Below are 27,335 nucleotides of genomic sequence, written 5' to 3' on the forward strand. Positions count from 1 at the left end.
GGCAGTTCTACTCCATGTTATGACATCAACTCTGTGGCGGTGAGGTGAGTCAGGGAATTCGGTGGCTACAGGTTTGGTGTCCTCATATCATCTAAGGCACATTACATTTGGCCGAATTATCTATGTATTTAGGAGCCCCGGTGATGTAGTGGTTATACACTGGGCTGTTAATTGCAAGTTCAGCAGTTAGAAACCACTAGGGCTTCCGAGGGAGACAGACACAGTTTCTACTTCCCTTCCTTAGGTAGCCGGCTCCAAAGACCCACAAGGGGCAGTTCCACTCTGCTCTGTAGGATCGCCGATAGGAGTCAGAATCGACTCGATGGCAATGAGTTTTAAGGTGTTTTTTTTTTTAATGCTTGTATTGATCACATTTGAGCCTATGGTTAAAAATTGGCAAGCAACACGACTAGAGATTCGGCATGGTCCGGAATGGGAGGAAGTCTATGGGCAGCGGGGCGGTGACACCACGCCAGTTGCCCGGCTGCCAGACCCCAGTTCTTTCCCACCCACTCCCACCCCCCACCAGCAGGCACTGCTCCCTTGGGCCTGATCTCTTTATCTGCTCTGGGCTGTCCCCATTTTCCTCTCAGGTCTGCGTGGGGCACTATGGAGACTGGAAACCCCCTTAGGAGGCACCCCCTCCCGCCCCCTCAAGGTCCCATGTTGCTCAGGAGAGGCTAGGGGACAGCCATAGAACCGTAGGAGAGTAGGTGTGGGCGCAGGGTGGCCAGGGCCAGGAATGCCTAGTACGTCCGGCCGGGGTGATGACTTCGTCCCTCCAGGCCGGCCCCCCACGCAGGGTGGGGATCCGGGGACAGCTAGGTTCGGCCCCTCTCTGAGTCGGTGTCCCCACCCCCCCGCTCCCCCCCAACGTCCAGCCAAATGCGAGGGTCCAGGCTGGGATGCGGGGACGCGGAACGGAGGGCCAGGGGTTCTTCTGCGCTGCAGTCCACCTCCGACCAGCAGGGCTGGGCTGGAGGGGCGCTGGGCGGGGCGTGACGGGGACCTGGCGCGGCCCCTTTAAGAGGCCCGCCCGCCGCCGCCACCGCCCCCGGCCCTCCCCTTCCTGCGGCGCCGGGTGCGGGCGGGGCGCGGGCCGGGCTCGGCGGTGCTGGCGGTGGCGGTGGCGCGGTGCTGGCGGCGGCGGCATGGGCTAGCGGGCCGAGCGGAGCGCACACAATAGCGCGGCCGGCTCCGCCCCGCGCCGCGCCGCTCACCTGCCGCCCGGGCGCCGCATTGTTCCCCCGCCGCCGCGCGGGCATGGGGGCTGCCGGGCGCCCCGGGCCGGGCCGAGCCGCGTGAGCCCGCGCGCTCGGGCCGGGCCGGGCCGGGCGGCACCATGGTGGACCCGGTGGGCTTCGCCGAGGCGTGGCGCGCGCAGTTCCCGGACTCGGCGCCGCCGCGCATGGAGCTGCGCTCGGTGGGGGACATCGAGCAGGAGCTGGAGCGCTGCAAGGCCTCCATCCGGCGCCTGGAGCTGGAGGTGAACCAGGAGCGTTTCCGCATGATCTACCTGCAGACGCTGCTGGCCAAAGAGAAGAAGAGCTACGACCGCCAGCGCTGGGGCTTCCGGCGGGCTGCGCAGCCCCCCGACGGCGCCGCCGAGCCGCGCGGCCCGCGGCCCACGCCCCCCGACGAGTCCGAGCCGCGGCCCGACGGCGAGGGCTCCCCGGGCAAGGCCAGGCCCTCGGCGGCGCGCAGGCCCGCGCCCGAGGACCGCGCGCCGCCCCCCAGCGTGGCGGCGCTGCGCTCCAACTTCGAGCGGGCGCGCAAGGGCGCGGGGTCGGCGGCTGGGGGCGAGGGCGACAAGCCCTTCTACGTGAACGTCGAGTTCCACCACGAGCGCGGCCTCGTGAAGGTCAATGACAAGGAGGTGTCGGAGCGCATCAGCGCCCTGGGCAGCCAGGCCATGCAGCTGGAGCGCAAGAAGGGCGGCGTGGGGGGCGGCGACGCACCCAGGCCCCCGCAGCGCGTGCGGGCCTCGGAGAGCGGCTGCGGCCTGGACATGGACTACGAGGACGCCGAGCTCAACCCCCGTTTCCTGAAGGACAACTTGATCCAGTCCAACGGCGGCGGCGGCAGGGCCCCCTGGCCGCCCTCGGAGTACCAGCCCTACCAGAGCGTCTACATCGGGGGTCTGATGGGTGAGGGTGAGGGCAAGGGCCCACTCCTGCGCAGCCAAAGCACCTCGGAACCGGAGAAGCGCCTCACCTGGCCGCGCAGGTCCTACTCCCCGCGCAGTTTCGAGGACAGCGGCGGGGGCTACACTCCGGACTGCAGCTCCAACGAGAACCTGACCTCCAGCGAAGAGGACTTCTCCTCCGGCCAGTCCAGCCGCGTGTCCCCCAGCCCCACCACCTATCGCATGTTCCGGGACAAGAGCCGCTCCCCCTCCCAGAACTCTCAGCAGTCCTTTGAGAGCAGCAGCCCCCCCACGCCGCAGTGCCAGAAGCGCCCTAGGCAGGGCCAGGTCGTGGTGGCCGAGGCCACCATCGTGGGTGTCCGCAAGACGGGGCAGATCTGGCCCAGTGATGTGGACAGCTTGCATGGAGAGCCAGGTGGGTGCTTGCGCCACCTTTAACGGGCACACCTGTGCACCCACTGAACACCTGCTGGTGGCCCACTGGGGAGAGTGGGAGAGGATATGTGGGGGCCGTGGGGTTTTAGTTCATTTCTCAAGTACTACTGTGGAGGTAAAGGTGCTCTGGTGGCATCATGGTTATGGGTTGGGCTGCTAACCACAAGGTCAGCAGTTCAAACCCGCCAGCCTCACCAAGGGAGAAACATGTGGCTTTCTACTCCTGTCAAGAGTTAAAAGCTTCAGAAACCCACAGGGGCGGTTCTACCGTGCCCCACAGGGTCACTGAGTTGGCATTGATTCTATGGGTGGAAGTTTGAGTTTTCAGTCGAGCTGTGGAGGGAAGGAGCCCAGGTAAGGCTGTGGGTTCAGCACTGGGCTACTAAGTGCAAGGGTGGCCGTTCTAAGCCACCAGCCGCTCAGAGGGAGAAAGAGCCAGTCTGCTCCTGAAAGCTTCACAGCCTCAGAAATCCCGTGGGGGGAGCAGTTCTTCACTGTCCAGAGGTCTGCTATGGGTCAACTTAGTGGTGGTGGGTTTTGGTTAGGTTGTGGATAAGCAGACAGTTAAGCCCTCAACTGTCACCTAAAGGCTGGCAGCTCAGACCCACCGGGCAGTGCCGTGACAGTCTGCTCCCGTGAGATCATGTGGTGGTGATCGGTCCGACTCACTGTGGCCCGATGTACAACAGAACGAAACACCACGCGGGCCTGTGCCGGCCTCTCGGTGGTTCTTATATTGGAGCCCATTGCCCCAGCCGCTGTGTCCGTCCATCCTGCTGAGGGCCTCCCTCTTTCTCGCAGCCCCTCTGCTGTACCAGGCAGGATGTCCTTCTCCAGGGACTGGTCTATCCGTTTGTCCCCCCTGGGGTGGCTTGTGTGTTGCTGTGGTGCTGGCAGCTTGGTCACTGGTATTTCAGATCCAGCCGGGTCACCCAAAGTGACCAGACTCAGAACAGACTTCAAAGAAGAAACAGACTGTTGGCTTCAGAGGTCTTGGCCCCTGGAAACCTCACGGGTAGCAGCGACCATGGAGAGCCCCTGGCTCACACAGGGGGTGCCAGGAGTGCCTGGGAGCCCTGGCGGCAGGTTTGCTTTCTGGGTCGCCGCCTGTGGTGGCACACGCTGTTAAGCACTCAGCTACTAATTGCAAGGATGGTGGAAGGTTGGAAGTTGGGGTACACACAGAGGTGCCCCAGAAGAAAGACGGGGTGACCCAGCCTTTGGGAAGCTGCGGCATAGGAGCAGCACAGGTCTGCCGTGATGTCAGGAATCGGCCACCAAGCATGGATTCCCTCTCCCGGCCTCCTCCTGAGTGCAGCCGCATTGGTCCCCGAGTGGGGCTGGGCGGAGGGGGCTGGTTCTGGGTTCCTGTCGGCGTTACCTGTGAATCGCCACTTGTCTGGGACAGCCATCTTGCCTCTGATCTCTGGAGGCTTTGAGGATGATGGGGGTGGAGTCTGGGTCATCTGAGTGGGCTTTGATCTCTGTCCAGGGGATTTCCCACCCCCCTCCAGGACTCCCCTCCCACCGGAGTTCCTGCCTCAGGGACAGGAGGGCGTGCATGATGGGTTTATGGATCCCAAAGCTGCTGGCCAGGAGTCTCCATCGGGGACATGTCCCCAAACTAAGCTAAGCCAGGCCCATTGCTGTCAGGTCACTGGCACAGAGCAGGTGAGACTGAATGCGGAGGAGGTGAGGCGACAGACGGGCCTGACTCAGTGGACCCCTGGCACCCACGGGGTAGGGGTGGAGATTGTATCCAGGACTGCCCCACCCTCGTGCTTCCTGCATTACTCACCCCAAATGTCTGGCTGTTCCTACCCATAGGCCAGTAGCCAGGCCTTCAGCAGGCCCCTACCTCCCAGCCTTCTCTGGGGTTTACCTGGGGCTCTCGGTTGATGGCCTGACCTTTAGGGGCTGTCCACAGGGTAAAGATATCCCCACGCATGAGCCCAGGGTTTGGGATGCAGGCCCAGAGTATGTTTGATGTCCAACTGGGGAGCTGGTTGGGGGGCTGTTTGAGACAGGTGGCCCTTGGGAGTCCCCGTCCCGGCTGGGCGGCTCACTTTGTCCGCCCCATCGATTTGTCTCTCTCTGCCGGTGGAGTTGTATGTGCTTGGGCTGCCAGAATCCTTCTGAAAAGCAGTCAGGCTATTTTTGGCTCTGGGAAGCTGGCCTTTTTTTGTTGTTGGGAATCTGCTCTCCTGTCCTGCTTGGTTTAGGGACTTGGAGCTACTGAGCTTCCCCATGGCAGTTGGGCCGTCATCCGTAGTGACAGTGGCCTGGCCTGGTGAGCCCCCACCCCCGTCCCCTTGTGAGAGGCAGCCGGCTGTGGGAGCTGGAAGGTCGTTTGCAGACAGCGGCTTCTTTGGAGACAGGCCGGGTGCCTTCAGTCCTGCCAGTTTGCCCTGGCCGGGGAACATCCCTACTCAACCAAGCTCATTGCCATCGAGGCTGATTCAGAGGGACCCTGTGGGACAGGGTTGCCCGGCCCCCTGTGGGTTTCTGAGACTGTCACTCTGAACCGGAGCAGAAAGCCACCTCTGTCTCCCGGGTGGTTTTGAACTACTGATCTTGCAGTTAGCAGCCCAACGCCTAACCACTATGCCGCCAGGACTCCGATTACTAGTAAAGAATGAAAGGTTTCCAGGTGAGCCGTCCTCTGCAGCCAAGTTCTCAGCCTGGAATTTGAATGTTTTCGGCTCATCAGGCCCCTTGGGGGTGGGGTGGGGGGAGTGGTGTCAGCCGGCATCCTTGCAGCAGCCCCCCCCCACCTCCACACCCTCTCAGGGAACCTCCCATCTGCCTTTCTCTGCTCCCATAGACAGGCCACCCTCCCTCCCAACCCTAACCACCCCGTGCCATGTACATGGTGCAGTCCAGGGATGGCTCTGGGGTTCACCCTACACTCCAGAGTCCGGATCTTGAGATTCCACGGTCTCTCTCCCATGTTGGTTTCTTAGCATCCTGTGATGTTAGCTCCGGGTGGGGGGCTTTCGGCCCTGCAGTCAGCGACCTGTCAAGAAAGGAGGGATCCTGAACGGAGCAGGCAGCTGCTTGTTGACTTGTTGTTCTTCCGATGGTCTCTGAAGAAGGACCGCCAAGAGGCCAGTGCAGGGAGGGGTGGGTGTGGTTAGGTGCCGTTGCATCTGCTGGAACCCCCCAGCCACCGTGTGCACCACGGAGCAGAATGCCACCCGGTCCGCGCCAGCCTCACAATCATGATTCTGTGTGAACCCATCGTCTCAGCCACAGTGTCCACGGTGTCCATCCACCTCCTTGAGGCCCTTCCTCTCCTTCGCTGCCCGTCAACGTTACCAAACACGATGTCCTTCTCCAGGGACTGCTCTCTCCTGACAGCATGTCCAAAGTACATGAGACAACGCCTCGCCATCCTTGTCTCGAAGGATCATTCTGGCTGTACTTCTCCCAAGACAGTTTTGTTCACGCTTCCTGCATTCCTGTGTTTGCAGGATTCTTCAACACCGTGTGTCCAAGGCGTCTGTTCTTCTGTGGTCTCCCGAAGTCACAGTCCACCTTTCACATGCGTACAACACGACCGAAAGTACCCTGCCTCCCGTCAGGGGCACCTTATGAGGGCGTGGGTCTTGTGATGCGGTGGGTAATGCGTCGGGCTGCTTCCTGTAAGGTTGGCGGTTCAAACCCACCAGCTGCTCTGCAGGAGAAAGATGAGGCTGTCGGTTCCCATAGAGATTTTAACTTGGAAACCCAAAGAGGCAGTCCTTCCCTGTCCTATAAGGTCACGCTGAGTCAGCGCGGACTCGGGGGTGGGGGGGGGGGCGTGGGTGTGGCTTGGTGGGTCGCAGCATAGCTGGTTGTTAATGTAATTGATGTTAAGCATTGGGTTTGCTCACCGTGAGGTAGGCGGTTTGAGTGCACCGACCGACTGCAGGAGCCAGAGGAGGCTGTCTGCTCCTATAAAGATTCTGTTGGGCCCTATAGAGTCGTTATGAACCCGACTGGAATCCACGGTCATGGGTTTCTGTTATCGATAGGGTCAATAGGAGTTGAAATCAACTTGAAGGCAGTGGGTTTTGATTTCCGTTAAAAAAAAAAAAACTTACTCATAGCAAAGGTCAAACTCATAGCGACCTTATAGGAAAGGGTAGACCTGTCCCTGTGGGTTTCTGGGACTGTAAGCCTTTAGGGGAGTAGAAAGCCCTGTCTTTCTACCGAGGAGTGGAGGAGGGTGGTTTCGATCTGCTGACTTCGCGGTTAGCAGCCCAGAGTGGAACCACCAGACCAAAGTGATTTCCATGTAGTGTATGTGTTTGTATGGATATATGTACACACACACACACATACACACACACACACACAGCTGTGTAGCCGGCGTCCCTGGGCTGTCAGTTTGTGGTGTTGTGGGGGGTTCCGGGGGCAGTGCCACGGGGGCTTCAGTGTGGTGGGCAGTTTTCAGCAGAGCTTCCAGAAAAAGGCAGACTAGGAAGAAAGTGCCTGGCCATCCACGTCTCAAGAGTTAGCCTCTGGAAAGTGCTCCACGTTGTGGCGGAACACTGTAGTGGACCCTTGATGGGGCAGAGGAAAGCCTTCCACAAGGTGGATTGACACGGGGCCTCAGTGATGGGCTCACACAGCAAAGGTGACGGGGGCTGGGCGGCGTGTCGTCTGTTCTACACCGGGTCCCTTTGTGTCGGGATGGATTTGAGGTCACCAAGGAGCCCTGGGGGTGTGGTAGTCACGCAGGCTGCTGCAGGTTGGATTTCTGGGGGCTCTGGTTTGGAACTTCGGCTTTTGTTTTGATCAAGGTTGGGACCCCTGTCCCCTTCAGTCCCTCAAGGAGGTCTGTTGGGCACCTACGATGGTGGCGCCCAGGACGTGCTCTCGACGGCTCACCGAAGCACTGGTGGTTCAGACCCTCCCTGTGTGCCAAGGGAGAAAGGCCTGGCTGGAGACCTGTGACTGTCCAGATGCTGGCTGAGAAAGCGCTGTGGCCCTCGCCCTGCCGCACGGGTTGGCGTTGACCTGACCTCAGTGGCAGGTTTGGTCATGGCTTTGCCTACGGCCAGCCACAGTCTCGGTGAAAATCAGCTCATGCGTATGCTCCCGGCTTTGTGGAAAAGGCCCGTCTCCGAGGACTCTTTCAAGAGAGCCCAGCAGGCACCGGGAGAGGCAGTCTGTCCCCGGCCCTGGGTCTGTCTGTAACTCTGCATGCAGCTACTTCCCGTCAGTCCTGTTGGTCCCTCTCTGTCTGGCTGGCTTCCTCCTCCTGGGGGAAGGAAGATCCGAGATGGTGGGGGACCCCAACATCTCAAGGTTTTATTGGCTCGAATCCTTCCTTTCCTGGCCCAGCCCCATTGAATCAGCAAAACCAGCAGTTGGAAGCCACCAGCCGCCACTCCAAGGGAGAATGAGGCTGTCTACTCCCGTGCAGAGTTAGGGATTCATAAACCACAGGGGCTGTCCTACCCGTCCTGGAGCGTTGCTGTGAGTCAGCATCGACGTAGTGGCAGTGAGTGAATTCAGGGGACCCTGCTGGTGCAGTGGGCTCAGCATTGGGCTGCTCAATGAAAGGTTGGTTGTTCGAACCACCAGCCACTCCACAGGCAGCAGCCTGGGACACCCCATGGGGCCGGTCCACATTGCCCTGCAGGATTGCTCTCAGCCGGAGTTGACCCTCCAACGGTGGGTTTTGTTTTGTTATCGAACCGTGGGCACTGGAATTTCTGGAAACCGGGGGGGTCAGAGGGAGCCCTCCCCTCCATGCAGTTTCAGTTACCGCCGCACGTCCGCCTGGGGAAGCCAGAGTTCTGTTCCAAGGCTGAACAGGGGAGCTTCCAGATTGAGGCAACCGAGGTGGGAAGAACTGGAGATGGAACCTCCCGGTCAGCCAGTGGGGAGCCCGTGGGTCTTGCAGTGAGTGGTCTGATCCACGGCGACCATGGGAAGGACCTGGGCTTGGGTGGCATTTTCCCTGCACTGGGCTTGAGGTCACTGCGGACACCCCCTGGATGGCCAGGTTGCCAGCCATTAGATCCTTGCTGCTGTGTGGTCCTCCCCAGTCGTTAGGTGGGGGCCTGAATCCTCAGGGGAGACCCTCCCTGACCCCCACTCCTGAATCCTCTGTGGGGACCAGCTGAGGACTCTGGCTCTGGCTGTTGCTGCCTGGCAGAAGCACTTTGGCTGATGGCCCAGGGGATTCTGGACCAAGGATGGGGGTGAAGTCAGCAGAGATGGCTTCCCCCCCTATAAAGGCTGCCGTCCTGACTCCTGAGTGTCCTGGTGAAGTGCTCAAGGGGAAATGTCACCATGACACGCCTTCGCCTCAAGAGGCCACACAGGCCGCGGCTGGATGAGGGCAGGTGGGGGTCTCTCCACAGACTGAGTGGTGGTGGGGTCCTTGAGAGAGGTGGGCTCTGGATGCCAGGTATGCCTGCTGTGTCCAGCAGGGGCTGAGTTACCCAGCACGTGTGGCAGAAGCAGCTCTAGGGAAATCTGCCCGCCAGCCTTGAGGTGGCCGCCCAGCCACCTGCCTTTCTTGCACGGTCCCCAGGGAAGCAGGTGCCCTGATGCCGGGCGCACTTGGTCAGGGACCCCTTCCCTAGCAGGTGATGTGTGAAGGAAACAAGAGGAGATCACAGGAAGGCCTCTGTCTGTCCATCCCGTGGCCCAGACGTGAACTCAGGGACAGGGCAGGGGCATGCCGAGAAGCCGGTGTGGGCAGCCAGATGTGTGACCCGCAGGGCAGGGCCAGGGACCAAAGACCAGGGAGCCCTAGACAGAGACCCCTCTCCTGGATGGCCAGACACCAAGGGCAGGGGGTGCCCCTGTGAGCAGAGAGCGAGCCTGGTACACCCTTACAGCACAGGCATCAGACCGAGTCAGGCTGTCTGACTGCTGCCCCTCCCCCACTCAGCCCACCGCCCGCCCTGCCTACACCATCCTGAGCCAGACCTCCTCCATTGCTGTGGGGTCCATCTGACTCACACAGCCCCATGGGGTTTCTGAGGCTGTCGTCTGTGGGAGCACACAGCCACACCCTTCTCTCCAGGAGCAGCTGGTGGGTTCGAACGGCTGGCCTCTCGGCCAGTGTTCCCAGGGCTTAACCCGCTGTGCCACCAGGGCTCCTTAGAAGCTGCCTAGACACAGCGTGGGTGACATGCCGCCCTCGCTGGTGGCCATGGAGCTGGCTCTGATGGGTGGACGTCTCCTCTGTGAATAAGAATCCCTGTGCCATCTTGGTGGCCGTGGGTGGCACCCCAGTGGCCGTCCACCACCTGGAGTGCTGCCCTCGTTTTCACCGACCCTCTGCTTTCACTACCCTGAGGTCCTTCTCTTGTGATGGGTCATTTTTTTTTATTCTAATCATTTATTGGGGCTCTTACAGCTCTTATCACCATCCATCCGTCCATCCATCCATCCATCCATCCATTGTATCAAGCACATTTGTACATTTGTTGCCATCGTTTTAAAAACATTTTCTTTCAATGGAGCCTTTGGTATCAGCTCCTCATTTTTTACCCTCCTTCCCCGAGCCTCCTTCCCTCCCTCATGAACCCTTGAAATTGTATAAATTATTATTATGTTTACATGTCTCCCTTCACCCACATTTCTGGCCTCCGTCTCCGGGGTCATTCTTGATGGTGTGGCCAAAGCGAGCCAAGAGCGAGTCCCCCCATCCTTGCTTCCAAGGAGCATCCCGCAGACGTGGCAGTCCGTGGTGAACCTGGAATTCGTGGCCCGCGCCGTCATTCAGACGCTTCTTCGGTCTTCCTTCTTCCTCATCCAGCATCAGGTGCTTCGGAGAAAACTCACCGCCATCGAGTCCACGCTGACTCGTACCGCCCCCTGCAGGACAGGGCGGAACTGCCCCTGTGGGTGTCTGAGATTCTTTTTTAATTTCAAGTTGATTTATTCCAAATAGTACATAATTCAAAGTACCCATTTCTCTCCAGGGTATGAAGTTTGTTTTTTTTAATCATTTAAAAAAATAATTTTTATCATTTTATTGGGGGCTCATACAGCTCTTATCACAATCCATCCATACATCAATTGTGTAAAGCACAGTTGTACATTTGTTACCTTCATCATTCTCAAAACATTTGCGCTCCATGTAAGTCCCTGGCGTAGGGGTCCCGCGTTCTCCTTTGGAGAGACAAGTGGTTTCAAACTGCAGACCTAGTGGCTCGCAGCCCAGTGAGTAACCACTAGGCCACCAGGGCTCCTTCCACGCATAGGAGGTGAGACCGAGAAGCCACAGGTTGGACTGGGCGCACCCTAGTCCTCCAAGTGACATCCTTGCTGTCCCATGTTGTCACTAAAGAGGGTCCCGGGCGGCAGCTTTGTCTGGTGCCCTGGGCGCCGCTTCCACGGGGCACAGGCACCGTGTCTCTGAGTGGGATGAAAGCATCGGGTGCCTGCCTTTTATTTCTGGTGGTGGGTACTGGACGGGGCATGAGGACAGAAGCCTGCTGGCCCAAGGCCTGATGTTTGCAGTGTAGCCTTGCCCCAGGGATGTCCCTGTCCCTTCTGAGAAGTAGGCAGCTCGACAGGTGAGTGAGCTTGAGGGTAGGCCTGGGGACTATTACCCTGTGCCCTGACACAGATACAGGTGTGTTTTTCTGCTGTAAGCCGGCGACTACACCTGGAATGGGACCCTCGGGGGGGGCCCCCTGTGAAGTCCACCACAGCTGTGACAGCCCCTCCCCTGCTGGGCTGCAGTCACTTCGTGGGGCAGGGTGACCTTTGTCCTCCTCGGGGGATTGAGCTTGGGGTGCAGTATGCTGTGCTTGAAGGCATCCGTTTACATGTGGCCTGTGATGGTTACATAATCTGGTGTCAATTTGAGAGGATTATGCATGGAGTAGAGTCTGGCCTGTCAATCAAGTTATAACCAATCAGGTCTCTGTGTGGTCATGGCCTTCTGAGAATGGAACTCCTGGAGACACTTTTTTTCTCTCTGCTCACTCCCTGAGAGATGCCCTGCTGACAAGACACATGGCGGTATGTCCTGGGAGCTGGAGAAGCCACATGGACCTACCCTGATGCAACCAGACCTCTGGAGCTGGAGAAGCCAGTACTTAGATGCTTACAATGCCACTGGATCCACAAGACTTCCAACCCACTAGCCTGTGATTTCCCTGCATTCTGCATCATTGCATGTACTTCGTGCGTCTGAAGAGGACTTAATAGATTGATATCGGACATATATATGGGTTAATATTGGACTTATGGACTTGATCTGGACTGAGCTGAGACATTTTCTCAATATTCAATTGCTCTATAGACTTCGTTCTTATAGACAGATGAGTGTCTGTGAATTTGTTTCTCTATCTACCCAGACTAACACATGGCCTTTGAGAGCAGGATTGTAGTGAAAGAGGAGCCATTGTGGCATCGTGGTTATGAACTGGCTTGAGATCCACAAGGCCCGCAGCTCGAAACCACCAGCTGCTGCTCGGGAGAAAGAGGAGGCTTTCTACTCTCATGAAGAGTTCCAGACTTGGAAACCCGGCCGTTTTGACCATCCCGTTACAGGGTGGCTATGCGTCAGCACCGACTGGAGGGCAGGGAGTGAATGGTAAAATACAGGAGGAGCGGGCTTCGAGCCGGTCTTGGGAAAATTCTGTTATCTTTTCATTCCGGGTTTGTAGCCCCTTTGTGGGTCACGATGAGTCAGAATCAACCCGATGGCAGTGAGCTTGTCTTTGGTCGTCCACAAAAAGGGGCCGCGGTGGTGGTGTCGTGGTTATAAGGTGGGCTACCAGCCACAAGGCCGGCAGTTCGAAATCCTCTCCTCCGAGGGAGGACGGGCTTCCTACTCCCCGTCAAGCGTTCCAGTCTCTGAAACCCACAGGGGCAGTTCTACTCTGCCCGTAGGGTTTGGTTTCCGTTTGATTCCTCTTTGACTTCAAACCTGCCACTTTAAACATGATCCTGCAGGCAAGGAGCCCGCATGGTGTAGTGGGCGACACATTTGATACGAACCACAATCGTCAGCAGTTCAAAACCACTAGCTTCTCAGCAGGGGGGACTTTTTGGTCTTGTAACGATTGACAGCCTTGGTAACCGGGACAGTTCTACCCTGTCCTGGAAGGTCGCTGTGAGTGGGAATCCGCTTGATGGCCGTGAGCGTGTGTCAGTGGACAACCAAGTGAGATCACTGCCACCCACTGCCCTGCAGCCAGCGTGGACTTTTGCTTCCAAAATGCTTTCGTCGCCCCAAACAGAAGCTCTGTGTCCACTCCACGATAACACTCCACCCCAGTCCCTGACAAAGGTAGCCAGAGATCAGCTTTCCAGGAGCCCGGATGGCCCCCTGGGGTCAGCAGTAGGCTGCTACTGGAAAGGTTGGTGGTTCAAACACACCAGCGGTTCCTCAGGAGAAAGTCGAGGCTGCCTGATTCTGTCAAGATGGACAGCTTCAGAAGCTCTGGGGGCAGGTCTGCCGTGCCCTGTATGGTTGCCCTGTGAGTGTGACTCACCTAACAGCAGTGGGTTTGGTTGTGTTTTGGTAGGAGGAACCATGGGTTCAGTATCAGGCAGTTGACCACCGGAGCAGCGGTTTAGACCCACCAGCTGCTCCGAGAGGAAGATGGCGCTGTCCGCCCTGTAGAGATGGGTGGCCTTGCAAAGCCATCCTGCTCTGTCCTTGGGGGGGGGGGTTCACTGTGAGTCGGCATCCACTGAAAGTCAGCGGGCTTAGCGCCCATGTTGCCGCATGTCCTTCCTGTGCGCGTTGCCTGCTTGCTGGTCTCCCTTGGAGAAGTGTCTGCTCACGCCCTGGGCCCATTTGGTGGTTGGGAGGACGCGGGAGCCAAGACTTGAAGAGGGAATCATGTTGGTGGTTCTCATGCCCCCCCCACCCCAAGCTGGCAGAGGGAAGATTTAAAACCAGTTTGCTCTTTTGGGGTATTGGGGGGCCCTAAGAGAAGAAATACAAACTGCAATCAGGGAGCAGGGGACCCCAAAGATCCAACTAGGCCTTGGGTCCAGGCTTTGGGTTCAGGCCTGGGCTGAGTCACACAGGGTTATGCAGTTTCTTCTATCAAGCACCCAAACTCCACTGCTGACAAGAAGCATCCCACTTGTAATGACCCACAGGGCAGAGTAGACCAAACAGCCCCCCTGTGGGCTTCCAAGATGGTCCATCTTTATGAAACCAGACAGCCTCGTCTTTCTCCTCGGAGCAGCTGGTGAGTTTGAACTGCCAACCTGGCTAGCAGCTATGCGTGGTACTTGCGGTGCCACCAGGGCTCCTTTGGACTGTACGTCCGTCTCATGTCAGTGCGTTGCACCACGTTTTTCCTTTGGCGACCGACCGATTTTGCTCAGCCTAAGCCTTGGTTCCACCTAAGGAAGGCTCATTAACAGCCGTGGCAGTTACGTGTCTCCTGTCAACTTGCGAAGGGATGGAGTCCAGCCTGTCAATGAGGTCGCAGCTTGATGACCTCATTTGGAAGCGCCAAGGAGATAATAGCTCACTGGAGGCCAGACACACTCTCCCTGGGAGACATTCCTGATGGAGCTGCGCTGGTGCAGCCAGAGACCTGGAGCTGGAGGAGCCACGTGGAGACCCACGCCAGCACTGAGATGCTTCCACTGCCACTGGATCCACAAGACCTTCCACTTACTAGCCTGTGATCTTCCTGCATTCGGCGTCATTTCTTGTGTTATGTGAGTCTGAAGAGGAATTCATAAACTGGTATTGGACATATGGGCTAATATCGGACTCACGGACTTGATCTGGACTGGGCTGTTTCCTTAATGTACAATTGCTCTTGGATAGAGAGGTCTCTCTTACACAGATATGAATGTCTGTGAATTTGTTTCTCTGGTCTACCCGGACTAACACAGCAACCTACGATATGCAGCTGACACAGCCTGGCTTGCTGAGAGCGAGGAGGACTTGAAGCACTTGCTGATGAAGATCAAGGATGGCAGCCTTCAGGATGGATCACACCTCCATGTAAAGGAGACCAAAATCCTCACCACCGGACCAATAGGTCGCATCATGATAAACAGAGACAAGCCTGAAGTTGTCAAATATTCCACCTTGCTTAGATCCACCGTCAGTGTTCATGGAAGCAGCCGTCAGGAGATCAACTTGATACATTACATTAGGCCCATCTGCTGCACAAGTCCTCTTTAAAGGCTCTGAGATAGTTAGTTTACTGTGCCAACCTGGCCAATAAACACATGTGGGGTTAATTGAAGGGCGGAGAGATAAATGGCTCCGTGAGCCTCGCCTTTTGAGTTCTCAGGTCTCTTGCTTTGTGATGGTCGGACCTGGGTGCAGCTGCCTTAGCCAGTTCCCTGCTTCGACTTGCAAGGATCACTTCCTGCAAGACCTCCCTGAGGAGAAGCCACATGGACTTATCCTGATGTAGCCCTGGGTGCTGGAGTCCCCTGCCAGCGCTGAGATGCTAACACATTCACTGACTCGGTTTTCCTCCTGCAGACGGCGTCATTGAGTGCGTTTTGTGAAATGGAGGAGGACTTTGTGGATTGGTGTCGGACATATGTTCATGTTGGACTTGTGGGCTTGGGCAGCACTGGGTTGGGATGTTTTCTTGCTGTGCACTTACCCTTTATATGAAACTCTGTCTTACACATGAGTTTCTGTGGCGTTAAAGTACCTGGACTAACACAGTCTTGAAACGCAAGGATGTGACTTTGAGGACGAAGGTGCACCTGACCCGAGCCATGGTCAGTGGCCTCTCACGCCTGTGAAAGTTAGGTATTGAATGAGGAAGACTGAGGAGGGATCGATGCATTAGAATTACGAGGCTGGAGAAGAACACCGAGAGTACCGTGGGACTGCCAAAGGGCAAAAAGGAATCTGCCAGGGAAGGAAGCGCAGCTGGAATGTTCCTTAGAAGGAAGGATGGCGAAACTTCGTCTCACATACTTGGGGCGTGTTGTCAGGAGGGGCCGGTTCCTGGAGGGCATCGTGCCTGGTGAAGTGGAGGGGCAGTGAGAGAGAGGAAGGCCCCTGGCGGGTTGGATTGACCCAGTGGCTGCATCCGTGGCCTCGGGTATAAGAATACGGTGAGGGTGGGGCAGGACCCCCGGGTGGCGTGTCCTCCTGTGGCGTCTCGGGTCGCTGTGAGTTGAAACTGACTTGATGGCCCCCGGCGACACCAGGCTTTCACGATTGCCGGTGTGTTTCTCCTGTGGCTGGGAGGCGTTCCATTACTCCGATGGATCTCACCTCTCTTCCTCGACGTCTGCCTTTCCATGTGAATTAAGCGCACCCTCACGAGCAGGTCGTCGGTTTCCTGGACAATGGTTCATGTACCGTTTGTGTTGACTCATCCATCGCCGTCCCTCATCCCTCTGCCCCCCTGTGTGTCCTGTGTCCACCCCTCCCTCCTTTCCTCACCTCTAAACTCAACCCCTTTTGGGGTCAGCGCTGCCCTTCTGAGGTTAAATGGCTGATGATTCTGTTAGGCAGGCTAGCGTAGGGCTGGGACGTCCACTAACAGATGCCCATTGGTCCGATCTACGGAAGGAGTGGCGCACTGCACATGCTCAGAGGTTCAGGTTTCCCGCCGGGTTCGCATGGGTGGGCGCTGCACCTGGAGTGGCCCACCTGGGCCAGGTGAATTCAGTTCAGCCAGTGGGGTCGACCATAAAACTCACATGGATCACGAACCAGGCTTCGGCGTGAATTCTCACGCGGAGCCAAGGACCGAGGTATATCTCTCCCCAAAGAGAACTAACAGTTCTAAACAGGGGTTTGGATTTGGGGCCATCCCCTCGATGGTTCCGCCAGTCTGTCTGAGCAGCACCTCTGGGCTCTTGTCTGCTTCTGCGTTTTGTTCCACATTTGTCTGCCGCTTGGCTCGGGATGTCCTCTTCAGTGGTAGCTGGGCAACCATCTGCTCCTGTGGCCTGGAGGAGACTGTCTGCGTGGCCCTGTTTGTTCCCATGCGCCTTGCTTCTTCATTGATGTTCTTTCTGGTAGTTGGCCCTCAGACGGCTGCTTTTCCAGACCCCAGTCGCCACTCACCCAAGTGGCGTCTAGAGAACGTGGGCCTTTGCAGACTGACCTTCGTGTCCACATTTTGTTGGTCTGCGTGGACGTCACACACCGTCCTGCCTCCGCTTCTGCTAGGCGTGGCCTGTTCGTGAGCAGGCTGGCCCCCCTCTCATTGCCCGTGGAGAGGCCCCAGGGAACACTGCTCAGACCTGCCTTCTTGGATTGGGGAGGAGGTTCTGGTGGGTGGGACTGGCAGGGCCTCCTGGCCTCACCCTGGCTGCCGGGAGAATGTAGGCCCAAGGTCTCTGCGGGTTTGCTGGGGGGCAGGGCAGTGGCCTTAAGTGGCCGAGCCTGTTCCTCTGCCTCCAGCCCTGCCACACCTCCACACGCCTGCCCTGCCTCCAGTCTGGGGCCCAAGGGCTTCGCTTCTCTGTGGCCCGGGCAGCGGGCAGCGGCCCTGAGCTGACTAGGAGTGAGAGGTGCAGCCATGAAGACGGTGGCTGGAGGACAGTTCCCTGACTTGACTGGCCTGGAGGCTGACAGGTGGAATGGTCTTCATCTAGCCGCCTGGCCAGTGCCCACCTCTGAGCCCTCCTTCAGGGCCCATGACCTCGTAAATCCCCCTGGGTGGGTACCCCACTCTCTGCGGAGACACCTGTAAGGAGCTCTCTTCATTGACAAAAAGGCCACCTCATCTGAGGGGCCCGAGCTCCATAGATTCTATGCGGCGACTGGTTGAAAGGTCGGCCCTGACCCACAACAGAAGGTGACCCCGCCTGGCCCTGCCCGTCCTTAAAATTGTCCTGTGGGAGTCCATCTCCTCGAGGACCTCACCCGCTTTCCTGGCCCCTCTACCAAACATGGCGTCCTTCTGTGGGGACGGATTCCAACCCAGAAAACCTGATGGGCCAGGTCTACTCAGTGACAGTTTGTTTTGGGGGGGGGCTGGGGGTGTTGTCATCCTCGTGGGAGAGAGATGGGGCTTGGTGCTTCCATAAAGAGTTACAGGCTTGGAAGCCCACGGGTTGCTCTGCCTCACTACACCACACAGACACCTGCTCGCATGCTCCTGTTTGCTTGCATGCGCTGCACATATACACACACGCATGCACACACCCGTGCGTGCTCATGCACACTCCCGCATGCACACATCCGCCGCCATGCATCCACATGTGCGCACACTTGCTGACTTACCCCCACCCATGGCATGTGATCACAGGGGACCACTCCTGGACCACCCTGAACCTGCTTGTGGTTTTCTGAATGCCTGCAGGTGTCTGCGGGGTGTTACCAGGGTGAGACTCCCCGGGGTTAGGATCCTCCTTCAGGGTCACTACTCCAAGGCCCTTCAGGTGCCAAGCCCTCAGGCAGAACGTCCCGGCCCTCCCCTGGGTTTTCTAGAAGGGTCCATGTGGTGTTTACTTTGCAGGGTTGAGAGCCGTGGCCCCTGGGACTCTGATCAGTACCAGACCACCAGGTTTGGAGGGCTCTGCTGGCGGAAGGGACATGGGATTGGGGAGACCAGGAAGGAGGGGCCGTATTGGGAGACGGGTTTGTAATTAGTTACTAAAAGTTTCTAGGGACTACCCTGTGCTGGACATTGAAGGTTTGCTTTTGTCCCTGACCTTCCAAATGCCCTGGTGGCTCAGCGGGCTACCCCCTGGACTGCTGACTGCAGGGCCAGCAGTTCGAGCCCACTGGTTGCTCCATGGGTGGAAAATCAGGCTTCCTGTCCCCACGAAGGCTGACAGCCTCCGAAATCCTGTGGAGCTGAGCTCAGAGTCATGCAGAAGCTGCGGGTGTGGCTTGGGTGACAGTATATCCTTGCATGTTATCATTGCTGCTTGAGTCTCTTGTCAGAGTTCCCCTCGAATCCCCTGTGCCTAGGAGCTCATCTCCCAGCGCTACCCGGACAACGTTCTGTTGGGAGCCATGGGGTTTCCATTGGTGGATATTCAGGCCTTTCTTCCTGGTCTTCGTCTCGGGAGCCCTGCCCAAACCTGGCCCTGCCCATATCGGGGACACGGGTGGCAATGCTTCTGTGCCACGTGCCGGCCATTAGACACGGGGTTGGATTGGTACCATCATGCCATCGTCATTGTCATTGTCGTCCTGCGGTTGGGGTCCGTTCCAACTAAGAGCGACCCTACAGAAAACAACACTGCCTGGCCCTGCTCTACCTCCACCATCCTTGGTACAGGTGAGCCCGTTTTCACAACACAAGTTCTGTTCATTTACATCATTGGGGGAGGGGGGATTTCTTGAGTTTCTGCTGACACCCCACTCCACCCAACAGCGGGTCCCTTCTGAATATCTGGCCTTCCCCGGGTCCAAAGTCAATGCCGTCTTCTGTCTTCCGGAACCCCGCGGGTGTGCTTCTTCCAGGCCTTGTTCGCCCTGGCAGCCCACGCTGTCGTAAGTAGCCTTCCATTCCTCTACCGCCTCTGCTTTCTCAGTGTCCGTCTTTGGCACGCCTGGGAGGCCACTGGAGAGACGTGGCTTGGACCAGGCCCGGCGACCGTCGTCATCCAAGTGACGGCGTGGCTTTTTAAATCTGTACAGAGCGCTTTTGCAGCAGATGTGCCGAATGCGCCCAAGAAACTCATTGCCACGGAGTCTGTTCTGACTCGTAGGCCGGGGTAGAACTGCCCCTATCAATCTCCGGGATGGCAACTCCTCACAGGAGTAGAAAGCCCCGTCGTTCTTCCAGAGAGTGGGGCTGGTGGTTTCGAACTGCCGACCTTGCAGTCTGTGTAAAGCTGATGCTCCTCTTTACCAAGCATGTAACTCAATATGCTACACGTTCATTAAAGAGCGTTGGCGGCGTAGAGGGTCCGCAGTTCAAACACCACCACCACCCCCCACCAGCTACGGGAGAAACTCACTGCCATCCAGTCAATGCCGACTCTATACTGTAACTCTTTTTTTTTAATTTTAATTTTTTATGGAATAAATCATTTTATTGGGGCTCATACAACTCTTATCACAATCCATACATCCATCAATTGAGTCAAGCACCCTTATACATTCGTTGCCCTCATCATTCTCAAAATTCGCCTTCTGCTTGGGTTCCTGGAATCAGCTCGTTTTCCTTTTTTTTCCCTCCCCCTCCCTCTCCGCTCCCCGCTCCCCCATGGAGATTGTAACTCTTTACGGGAGTAGAGAGCCTCACCGTTCTCCCTCGGAGCGGCTGGTGGTTTCGAACTGCTAACCTCGTGGTGCCGTCTCTTATTCCAGAAGTTTCTCGAGGCCGCTGGTTTTGTCATAGCACTGGGGTTTTTTGTCCGCTCCGTGGTTCTTGATAGGGTGAGAACTAGCCGCCCCTGTGTTTAGCGGGAAGCCTGTTCACGGGAGAGGGGGCCGGGGAAGGCACCAGGCATTTGTCACTGAATCCTCAGACCCCTGCCCCTCCGTGTGTATGCTGGCAGTGGACGAGGTCTGAGAGATGAGGTGGCCTGTCATTGCTGGTTCTCGGAGTGCCTGCTGGGCCTGAGTGGCTGGCAGAACATTGTGGCATAAAGGGGATTTCTCGGGAGGGGGAGATGCCTGCCCTGGCTAGGGGTGCTGGGCCACGCCCCTGGGCAGATGGGTGCCCCGAGTCAGGAAATGCTGTGGTGGCTGCGCCTTTGCGGGCTGAGGTGCACCTGGCCTAATGGGGTCTCTGGGCTTTGGGATGGATTCGATGGTGTGGGGGGGGCTTGGTTTCTTGTATGGGGTGCCTCATCAGAGCCTCTCCCAAGTCCCTGGGGACACACTCGACTGCTAGACTAAGGCTGGAGTCAGGTTCACGTCCACTGAGGGGTCAAGGCCTGGTGACTAGTCCTTGGAGACCCTGGGCAGCCCCCCTGTGCCAGCAGCTGGTATGGCTGGAGTCTGGGTGGTGGGGACAGGCAGCCTGTTCAGCTGCTGACCACAAGGGCGATGCTAATGAATAACCAGCCTCCCCAAAACCCAGCTCTGCTGTGACACCCCTCGGCCCACTGGTGAGTCACAGAGGGAGGTGGGGGGCAGGGGGCGGTGCCTGCTCGCCCCTGCTGCTACCTCAAACGCCTGCCTTCTCTTGCCAGTGCCCTTCCCAGTGCCTGTCCACCCCTGAAAGGCCTGTGGCCCACCTGCCAATCAAGCCAGGGCTCTGGGCAGTCCGTCGTGCCTGGGAGGTTTGTGGTTGTGGGATAAAGTCTCGTGGCTCCAGACTCCCGGCCAACAGCTCGGCAAACCTGTTGGCTGTTGGCAGCGTCTGGTTGCCGTGTTCCTGCTGGGGGGTGGGGGGAATGGGGGTGTTCTGGATAGCATACAGCCCCGAGTGGTCAACAGCGCCCCATTGCCATGTTCCTGCAGGATGGGCTATGGGGGGACAGGGGTGGCACTGAGTCCCCATGTGGTTGGGTTAGTGGCCAGCGGGGTGTTAACTGGCCAGCAGGCTGAGGTCAGCTGTGATGGCAGGTAATGGCGGTGGAATGTCCCTCTGCTGGGGCAGGCGGTGTGTTAGCCTGGTCCCATACCACCAGTCCCTGGGACAGGGTGCAGTCCTGGGCCAGCTTCCTGCCAACCAGTTTCCAGCCAGGGATTCCCAGGTCAGCTCTCGCCTGTGTGTCTGTAGGTGGGTTCTGGGGGGGGGGCTAGTAGAGGGATCCTGTGTGTGGTGGGTGGCCCACGTCCAGGGACCAGCTGAGGGGCACTGTGTGGTGGGCAGCCAGCAGAGGGGTGCTGTTCCCTGTTCCGTGGGGGCCTGTGTCTGGGGGCCGGTGGAGGGGCACTGTCGGTGGGCGGCCGGTGTGCAGACACAGATCAGCACAGTTGTGTTTATTCCACATGTTGGACAGGGCCAGCTGGCTGTCACACCTTGTTCTGCACCTTGGCCAAGGCCCGGCAGTCGTGTGAGCACCAGGCACTTGGCTCTTCGTGCCTCCCAGGATCTGCACCTAGGGCCAGCTTGGCACCCGGGCGGAGTTAGGGGACCTGGGTGTCAGGGTCCCGTGAGCCTTTTCTTAAAGAGCCAGATTGCAAAGAATATGGGCCTCTCCAGTCAGAGGCGAAATCAAAGTGATTTGGGGCACAGGCATGGCATGAAAGGGCTCCGGGGGTACAGTCTGTTAAGCACTGGGGTGCTTTAGGACGTCAGTGGGACAGCAGTGAGGCTGTCTGCTCCCGGAAAGACTTACAGTCTGCTTTGAACACCACGGGGAGCATTTCTTTTCTTTCCAGTGGGGTGACCGTGACTTAGAATCGACTCGATGGCAGTAGGCAAACCGTGTGAGCTCAACCTGCAGTGCTGCGGGAGAAAGGCCTGGTGGTTCGCATCTGTGCAGAACAGCCCCCCTCGGGGACACCGGTGTTGCCATGGCTGCTAACTTTAAAAAGGAGCCAAAGTCAGCAGATCAAACCCACCAGCCGCCCCAAGGGAGAACAATGAGGCTGTCTGCCCCAGAAAGACAGCCAGCCAGCCTCCGTAACCTGTCCTGTGGGCTTGCTGTGGCCTCCACAGCAGTGGGTTGGGTTTGGTTTCTGTGACGCAGGGGAGTCTTGGGGCGGCGCACATGCAGTGCCCGGCCTCTCGCCTAGATGAGCGGGTGGAGCTCACCCAGAGGTGCAGCGGAAGAGAAGCCTGGTGCTCTACGCCCGAGAAATTGGGGGTTGGAGACTCTCGACAGGACCCTGCTCTGACATGTTCTGGGCCGTGTGCGACTGGCCTGGTTTTGCGTGGTGTGACCCAGGAGGCCAAATGGAAGATTATAGGTGTGCCGAGAACCACGTAAAAGCATAATCACTGGCCATAAAAACCGCTCTGAGTTCCCGGGTCCCCTCGCAGCGGGCAGGGCCTGGTCTGTGGCTGGTGATTATGACCTGGGAGACAGCGCCGTGCGCGGGGGTGCCTCTCCTATCCTGCCTCGGGAGTTCACAGTGTCTGTACTTTCCGGTGGAACCCGCGAGGTAGGTGGGGGCCCTCCACACTACAGGCGGGCCCTTTCTCCAGGGAAGTTGCTGCCGGAGCTGGCGGAGCTGGACTGAGGACACGGTCTCCATCTCGCTTCTCACTGTGGGTTTCTGAGACTAGCTTTTTTTTTTTTTAATCATTTTATTGGGGCCTCTTACAGCTCTTATTCCATACATCCATTGTATCAAGCATATTTATATATATAATTTTCCAAACATTTGCTTTCTATTTGAGCCCGTGGTATCAGCTCCTCTTTCTTCCCCTCCCTCCCCACCCTTTGAGACTATAACATTTTAATTATTATTACTTTTTTAAGACTATAATTCTTGATGGGAGTAGAAAGCCTCATCTTTCTCTCACGGAGCGGCTGGTGGTTTTGAACTGCTGACCTCGTAGTTAGCAGCCTAACGTATAAACCGCTAGACCACTGGGTCTCCTCCTTCCATACATACTCTAGGCAACCACTCATCTCTGTTTTGCGTGTTCATGCGGCTAGGGCAGTCGGTCCTTGCCCCTGGCACACACGGCCCTGATTGTACAGAGCCCTGGCCTCCAGGTAGCATGGCGGCCTTTCTGAGCCAGTGCCTTTGCAAATGACCTTCTTGGCTTGGGACTACTCCCTCCAGAGTCAGGAAACAACCTCCATGTCACCTGGGGCCCTGCTTGTCTTGTCCTCAGCCTCCCCCAGGGCCTGGAAAGCTGTTGGGCTCCATCTCCACCTTGGGAGACAGGGTCCCACATGGCAGTTGGTAGGGCTGATGGCCGTGAGCATTGTCTGATGGGAGAAGAAATGGATGGGTGGGAAGTGCTCAGAGCTGGCCTTCCCCAGACCTTGTTCTAGCCACTGGACCTGCTGCCTGGTGTCCTTGGGCACAGCTTGGCATCCACAGAGACCCATTGCTAGGGGCCCCGCTCAGGGACCAGTAGGAAGCATGCTGACTTCTGCTTGGACTTGCTTACTGCTCTGAGTCTCAGGCATGCTCTGTAGACATGTCCTAGTCCCCAGTCATCACCAGGTCTTAGACATGCGGTATGGACATGCCCCAGGCATTGTCCTGGTTCTCAGGCATGTGGTGTGGACGTGCCCCAGTCCCCAAGGATTATCCTGGGTCTCAGGCATGTGGTGTGGACATGTCCCAGTTCCCAGGCATTGCCCTCGGTCTCAGGCATGCTGTATGGATGGGTTCCAGTCCCTGAGAATTGCCCAGGCTCTCCTGGCTCAGATGTGGCCTCTGGCAGGTGGCCAAGTCCCCTGGCTTCCTTCACATCTGTGATGGAGACTCGGTCCTTGGTTAGGGACATGCCGCTCTCTGGCCAATGGCTAGCTGCACACCCTGCTATGAAGGTTACCTGGGCTGAGGATGAATTGCTTGGCTGTAAATCAGGGTCTTGACTGTGGTGGACCCGGCACCGGGGGAGGGGGCTGACTGGCGTTATTTATCCCGATTGCTGGAAAGCCTGCGCTTCACAAAGGGACACACACTTGGACCTCCTGGCCAGCTACCACCAAAGCCCCCCATGGGTACTTCTTATCCAGCTAGCTGTCTATCAACAGGGCTAGGCTGCCCCCTGCAGACCCCATGGTCACTTGGGTTCTCAGCATCCAAGCCATATTTCATTGACCGAAAACAAAACAGCAAAACCAACTGGCTGCCGTCAAGTCGATGCCAATTCATAGCGACCCTGTAGGACAGGGAAGAACCGCCCCTGTGTATTCCTGAGACTGTAACTCTTTACAGGACTAGAAAGCCTCCTCTTTTCCCCACAGAGCAGCTGGCGGTTTCAAACTGCTGACCTTGCAGTTAACAGCCTACTGCATAACCACTACACCGCCATTGATGGCCAGACTCCCTCCCAGTCCCCAAACCCACTGTCATGGCATTGACTCTGACAGCACCTCTACGTGCCGTGACGGCTTAGAACTGCCCCTGTGGGTTTCCAGGTCTGTCTGTCTGTCTTCGTGGGAGCCTCCTCTTTCCCTCAGGGTTGTCTGGTGGGTGGGAACCACTGACCTTGTGATTCACAGTGCCTAGCCCACACCATCACCGGGGCTCCTTCCACGCTGCATGGCTGCTACTCTTGCTTTGCCGTCGTCACTGCAGCCGTTGCTGCGGCAGAATGGAGGGGGTCCCGGCTGCTCCCAGGCCTGCATACTGTTTGGGTCTTTTTTAAGAAGTGGTGCAGTGGGCCCACGTTGCTCTGCAGTTTGAAACCACCAGCATCGTCTCGGAAGAAAGCCTGGGCTTTCTATGTCTCCAGAGCTCCAGGCTTCGAAACCCACAGAGGCAGTTCTACCCTGCCCTCTAGGGGCGCTCTGAGTCACCCTGGACTCGAGGGCAGTGTGTTGGGAGGTTGGTGATTGAGAAAAGGGAAGGAGCGCTTGGTTAAGCCTTCGGCTGCTGAACTGAGAAGTCAGAAGGTGGAGCCTACCAGCTGCTCCACTGGAGAAAAGTGGGGCTGTCTGCTTCTGGGTAGACGGACAGCCTCGGGACCCCAGGGAGCAGGCCCGCCCCAGCCCCGGGCTCACTCTGCGTCAGGCTCGGGCTGCAGCGGAAGATGGCACGGGGCCCTTTTCCATCGGCGTGTCTGTTGCCAGGCCCGGGTGTGCAAACACCATTTTGTTTGGGAACAAACGACATTGTCCGTGCCACACTAGCACAGGAAGCAGGCGGATGGGGAGCCGAGGTCACCGGGCCTGCCTGGCCCTGCCTCGGCCTCTCCTGTGCCCGTGCCAGCGCGGCAGGCTGTGTGTGTGCGGCTCAGTGGCTCTCTCCGCTCCGTGAGCTGCCCTGTGCCGGCGGCCAGGGCCAGGAGCACAGTCCAGGTGGGGGATGCTCTGGTTGGGCTCTCGGGGCTCTGCTGAGGGCATGTTTGGCCAGGCGGGGCATCTGGCTTAGCCTCTTGCTCCAGCAGACAAGTCCAGGTGGTCCTGGGAGGCGGAGGTGGGAGAAACAGCACAAGGCAGTGGGTGAGGGGCCGTGTGTGTGTGTGTGTGTGTGTGTGTGTGTGTAAGCGTGCGCATCTGGAAGGGGTGGGACAGACTTTGAACATTCCTGGGTTGCTGCTGGCCCAGAAGGTTGGGGGGTCAGGTCCATGCAGGGAGGTGCCTTGGAAGAAAGGTCTGACGATTCTCTTCTGAGAAATCAGCCCTTGAAGAGCCTCCAGTGTGAGCCTAGGTACTCCACCTGGCAGAGCCCGCCTGATGCCTCAGCTTACCGCCTTGTGTTGTCCGACGTGCTCTGGGGATGCTGGGAAACCCCTCCCCTTCTCTGTTCACACATGCGGTTCTCTCATTCTCTTTTCCTGGGGCACCAGTGCTTTCTCTGGCCTCCTTGTTAGGCTCCGTCCACGGAGTCCGTCATGACACATCACCCTGCTCAGTGCTCCCCGCTGCTGCATCTGAGCCAGTTGGTGCAGCCACCGTGTCCATCCCTCTCATCGAGGGCCTTTATCTCGCTCGCTGCCCCCCTCTGCTTTACCAGGCATGCTGTCCTGCTCCAGGATGGGTCTCTCCTCCACCTGTGCTAAGTCCCTGAGCCCAGTTCTCCCCAGCCCTGCCTCTGAGGGGTAGTCTGGCTGGCTGCACCTCCTGCAAGACAGAACTGTGTCTTCTTTGGGCCGTCTGTGGTACTTCCGACATGCGTGTCCACCCCCCGCGATTCTTCTCCTGTCTTCCTTATTCAGTGTCCAGCTTTCGTGTTGGAAGGGCACAGGCTCCAGCCAGGGAAGGGCCTGCCTTGAGTCTGGCGGAAACATTTTGCATAGAAACACCTGGGGCGCGGCCTGGGGGTGGTCTGCCTGTGCCCTTGGGGGGATTGCCCTCCCTCCTACATCTCAGCCTCAGTGGGTGACTGGGTGACATCTGCCTGCCAAGGCGTGGTCAGCGTGGCCCCAGGTGGGCCCTATTGGTGAGGCTAGCCCCACTGTCCCTCTGCCCTCCACGACACCAGAGGTTGTGTTGTTTGCTCTCAGAGTCCTGTTCCCCTGTCACCCCCACTTCTCCCCTCCCTGCTGTTAAAGCTAGGTCCTGCCCCGCCCCAGGAATGGACAGGGAAGAAAGACCCCCCCCCCCGCCTGCCCCCCCTCCCCCCCCCATCTCCTGTGTGAGTCAGCCGCCACCGCTTGGAATTTGGCAGGTGACTGAGGAAGAGGGGAGTTTCTAGGAGTGTGGCTTGGTTCTCTGCCCGGGAGACTGGACTCACCGCTCTGGGAAGCTCAAGGAGCCTCTGATGGGAGGGATGTGAGCATATTCCCGGCTGTGAGGGGGCTGTGTTCCCGGTCACTGTGGAGCTGGCTGCCCTCAGACTGGTCATGACAGGGACCCACCTGAGTCAAGGTGGCCGGGTACCCTTGGGGCTGTGACTGTTTGTTTCTGGGTGGGGACTTCCTCCATGCAGGGTCAGCCAGCCCGTGCAAGGAACCTTGGGGCTGCTGGACCTGGATCTGCCTTCAGGGGATAAATCCGAACCCCCAAACCCACTGCCATTGAGTGGATGTCCTCTCTCTGTAGGACAGCGTACAACTGAGCCTTACGCCTTGTAAGACAGCTCGGCTCTACGGGAGCAGCCAGCCTCGTCTCTTCCCACAGAGCACTCGGTGGGTTTGAACTGCTGGCCTTGGGGTTTAACCGCCCCGCACCAAACCCACCTCCTTCTAGAACAACTCACATGCACGGCCCTCCAGTCCACGCTGACTCACGGCGACCCTGCGGGACAGAGTGGAACTGCCCCTGTGGGGTTCCAAGACTGTCTGTCTTCATGGGAGCGGAGAGCCTCCTCTTTCCCTCTCGGAGCAGCCAGTGGATTTGATCAGCCCACCTTGCAGTGAGCAGCCCAACCCTGACCCCGTCACACCAG

At 58.0% G+C, this 27,335-nt stretch overlaps 1 protein-coding gene across 2 annotated transcripts in view; it reads left to right on the forward strand.

Annotated features, from left to right (window-relative positions):
* The first annotated feature begins 1,186 nt into the window (after window positions 1-1,186).
* BCR (BCR activator of RhoGEF and GTPase) overlaps window positions 1,187-27,335 on the forward strand; it is a 74,567-nt gene continuing 48,418 nt past the window's right edge. Inside the window, exon 1 of one of the 2 annotated variants that reach the window (XM_075533649.1) lies at window positions 1,187-2,561. In XM_075533649.1, coding sequence (XP_075389764.1) covers window positions 1,343-2,561 — 1,219 coding nt within the window. In that variant the 5' untranslated portion in view covers window positions 1,187-1,342. The remainder of the gene's footprint in view (window positions 2,562-27,335) is intronic. The other variant, XM_075533651.1, reaches the window with a different exon arrangement.

The sequence above is a fragment of the Tenrec ecaudatus genome, chromosome 16, assembly GCF_050624435.1.
Source record: "Tenrec ecaudatus isolate mTenEca1 chromosome 16, mTenEca1.hap1, whole genome shotgun sequence".
In the NCBI taxonomy this organism is placed as follows: domain Eukaryota; kingdom Metazoa; phylum Chordata; class Mammalia; order Afrosoricida; family Tenrecidae; genus Tenrec; species Tenrec ecaudatus.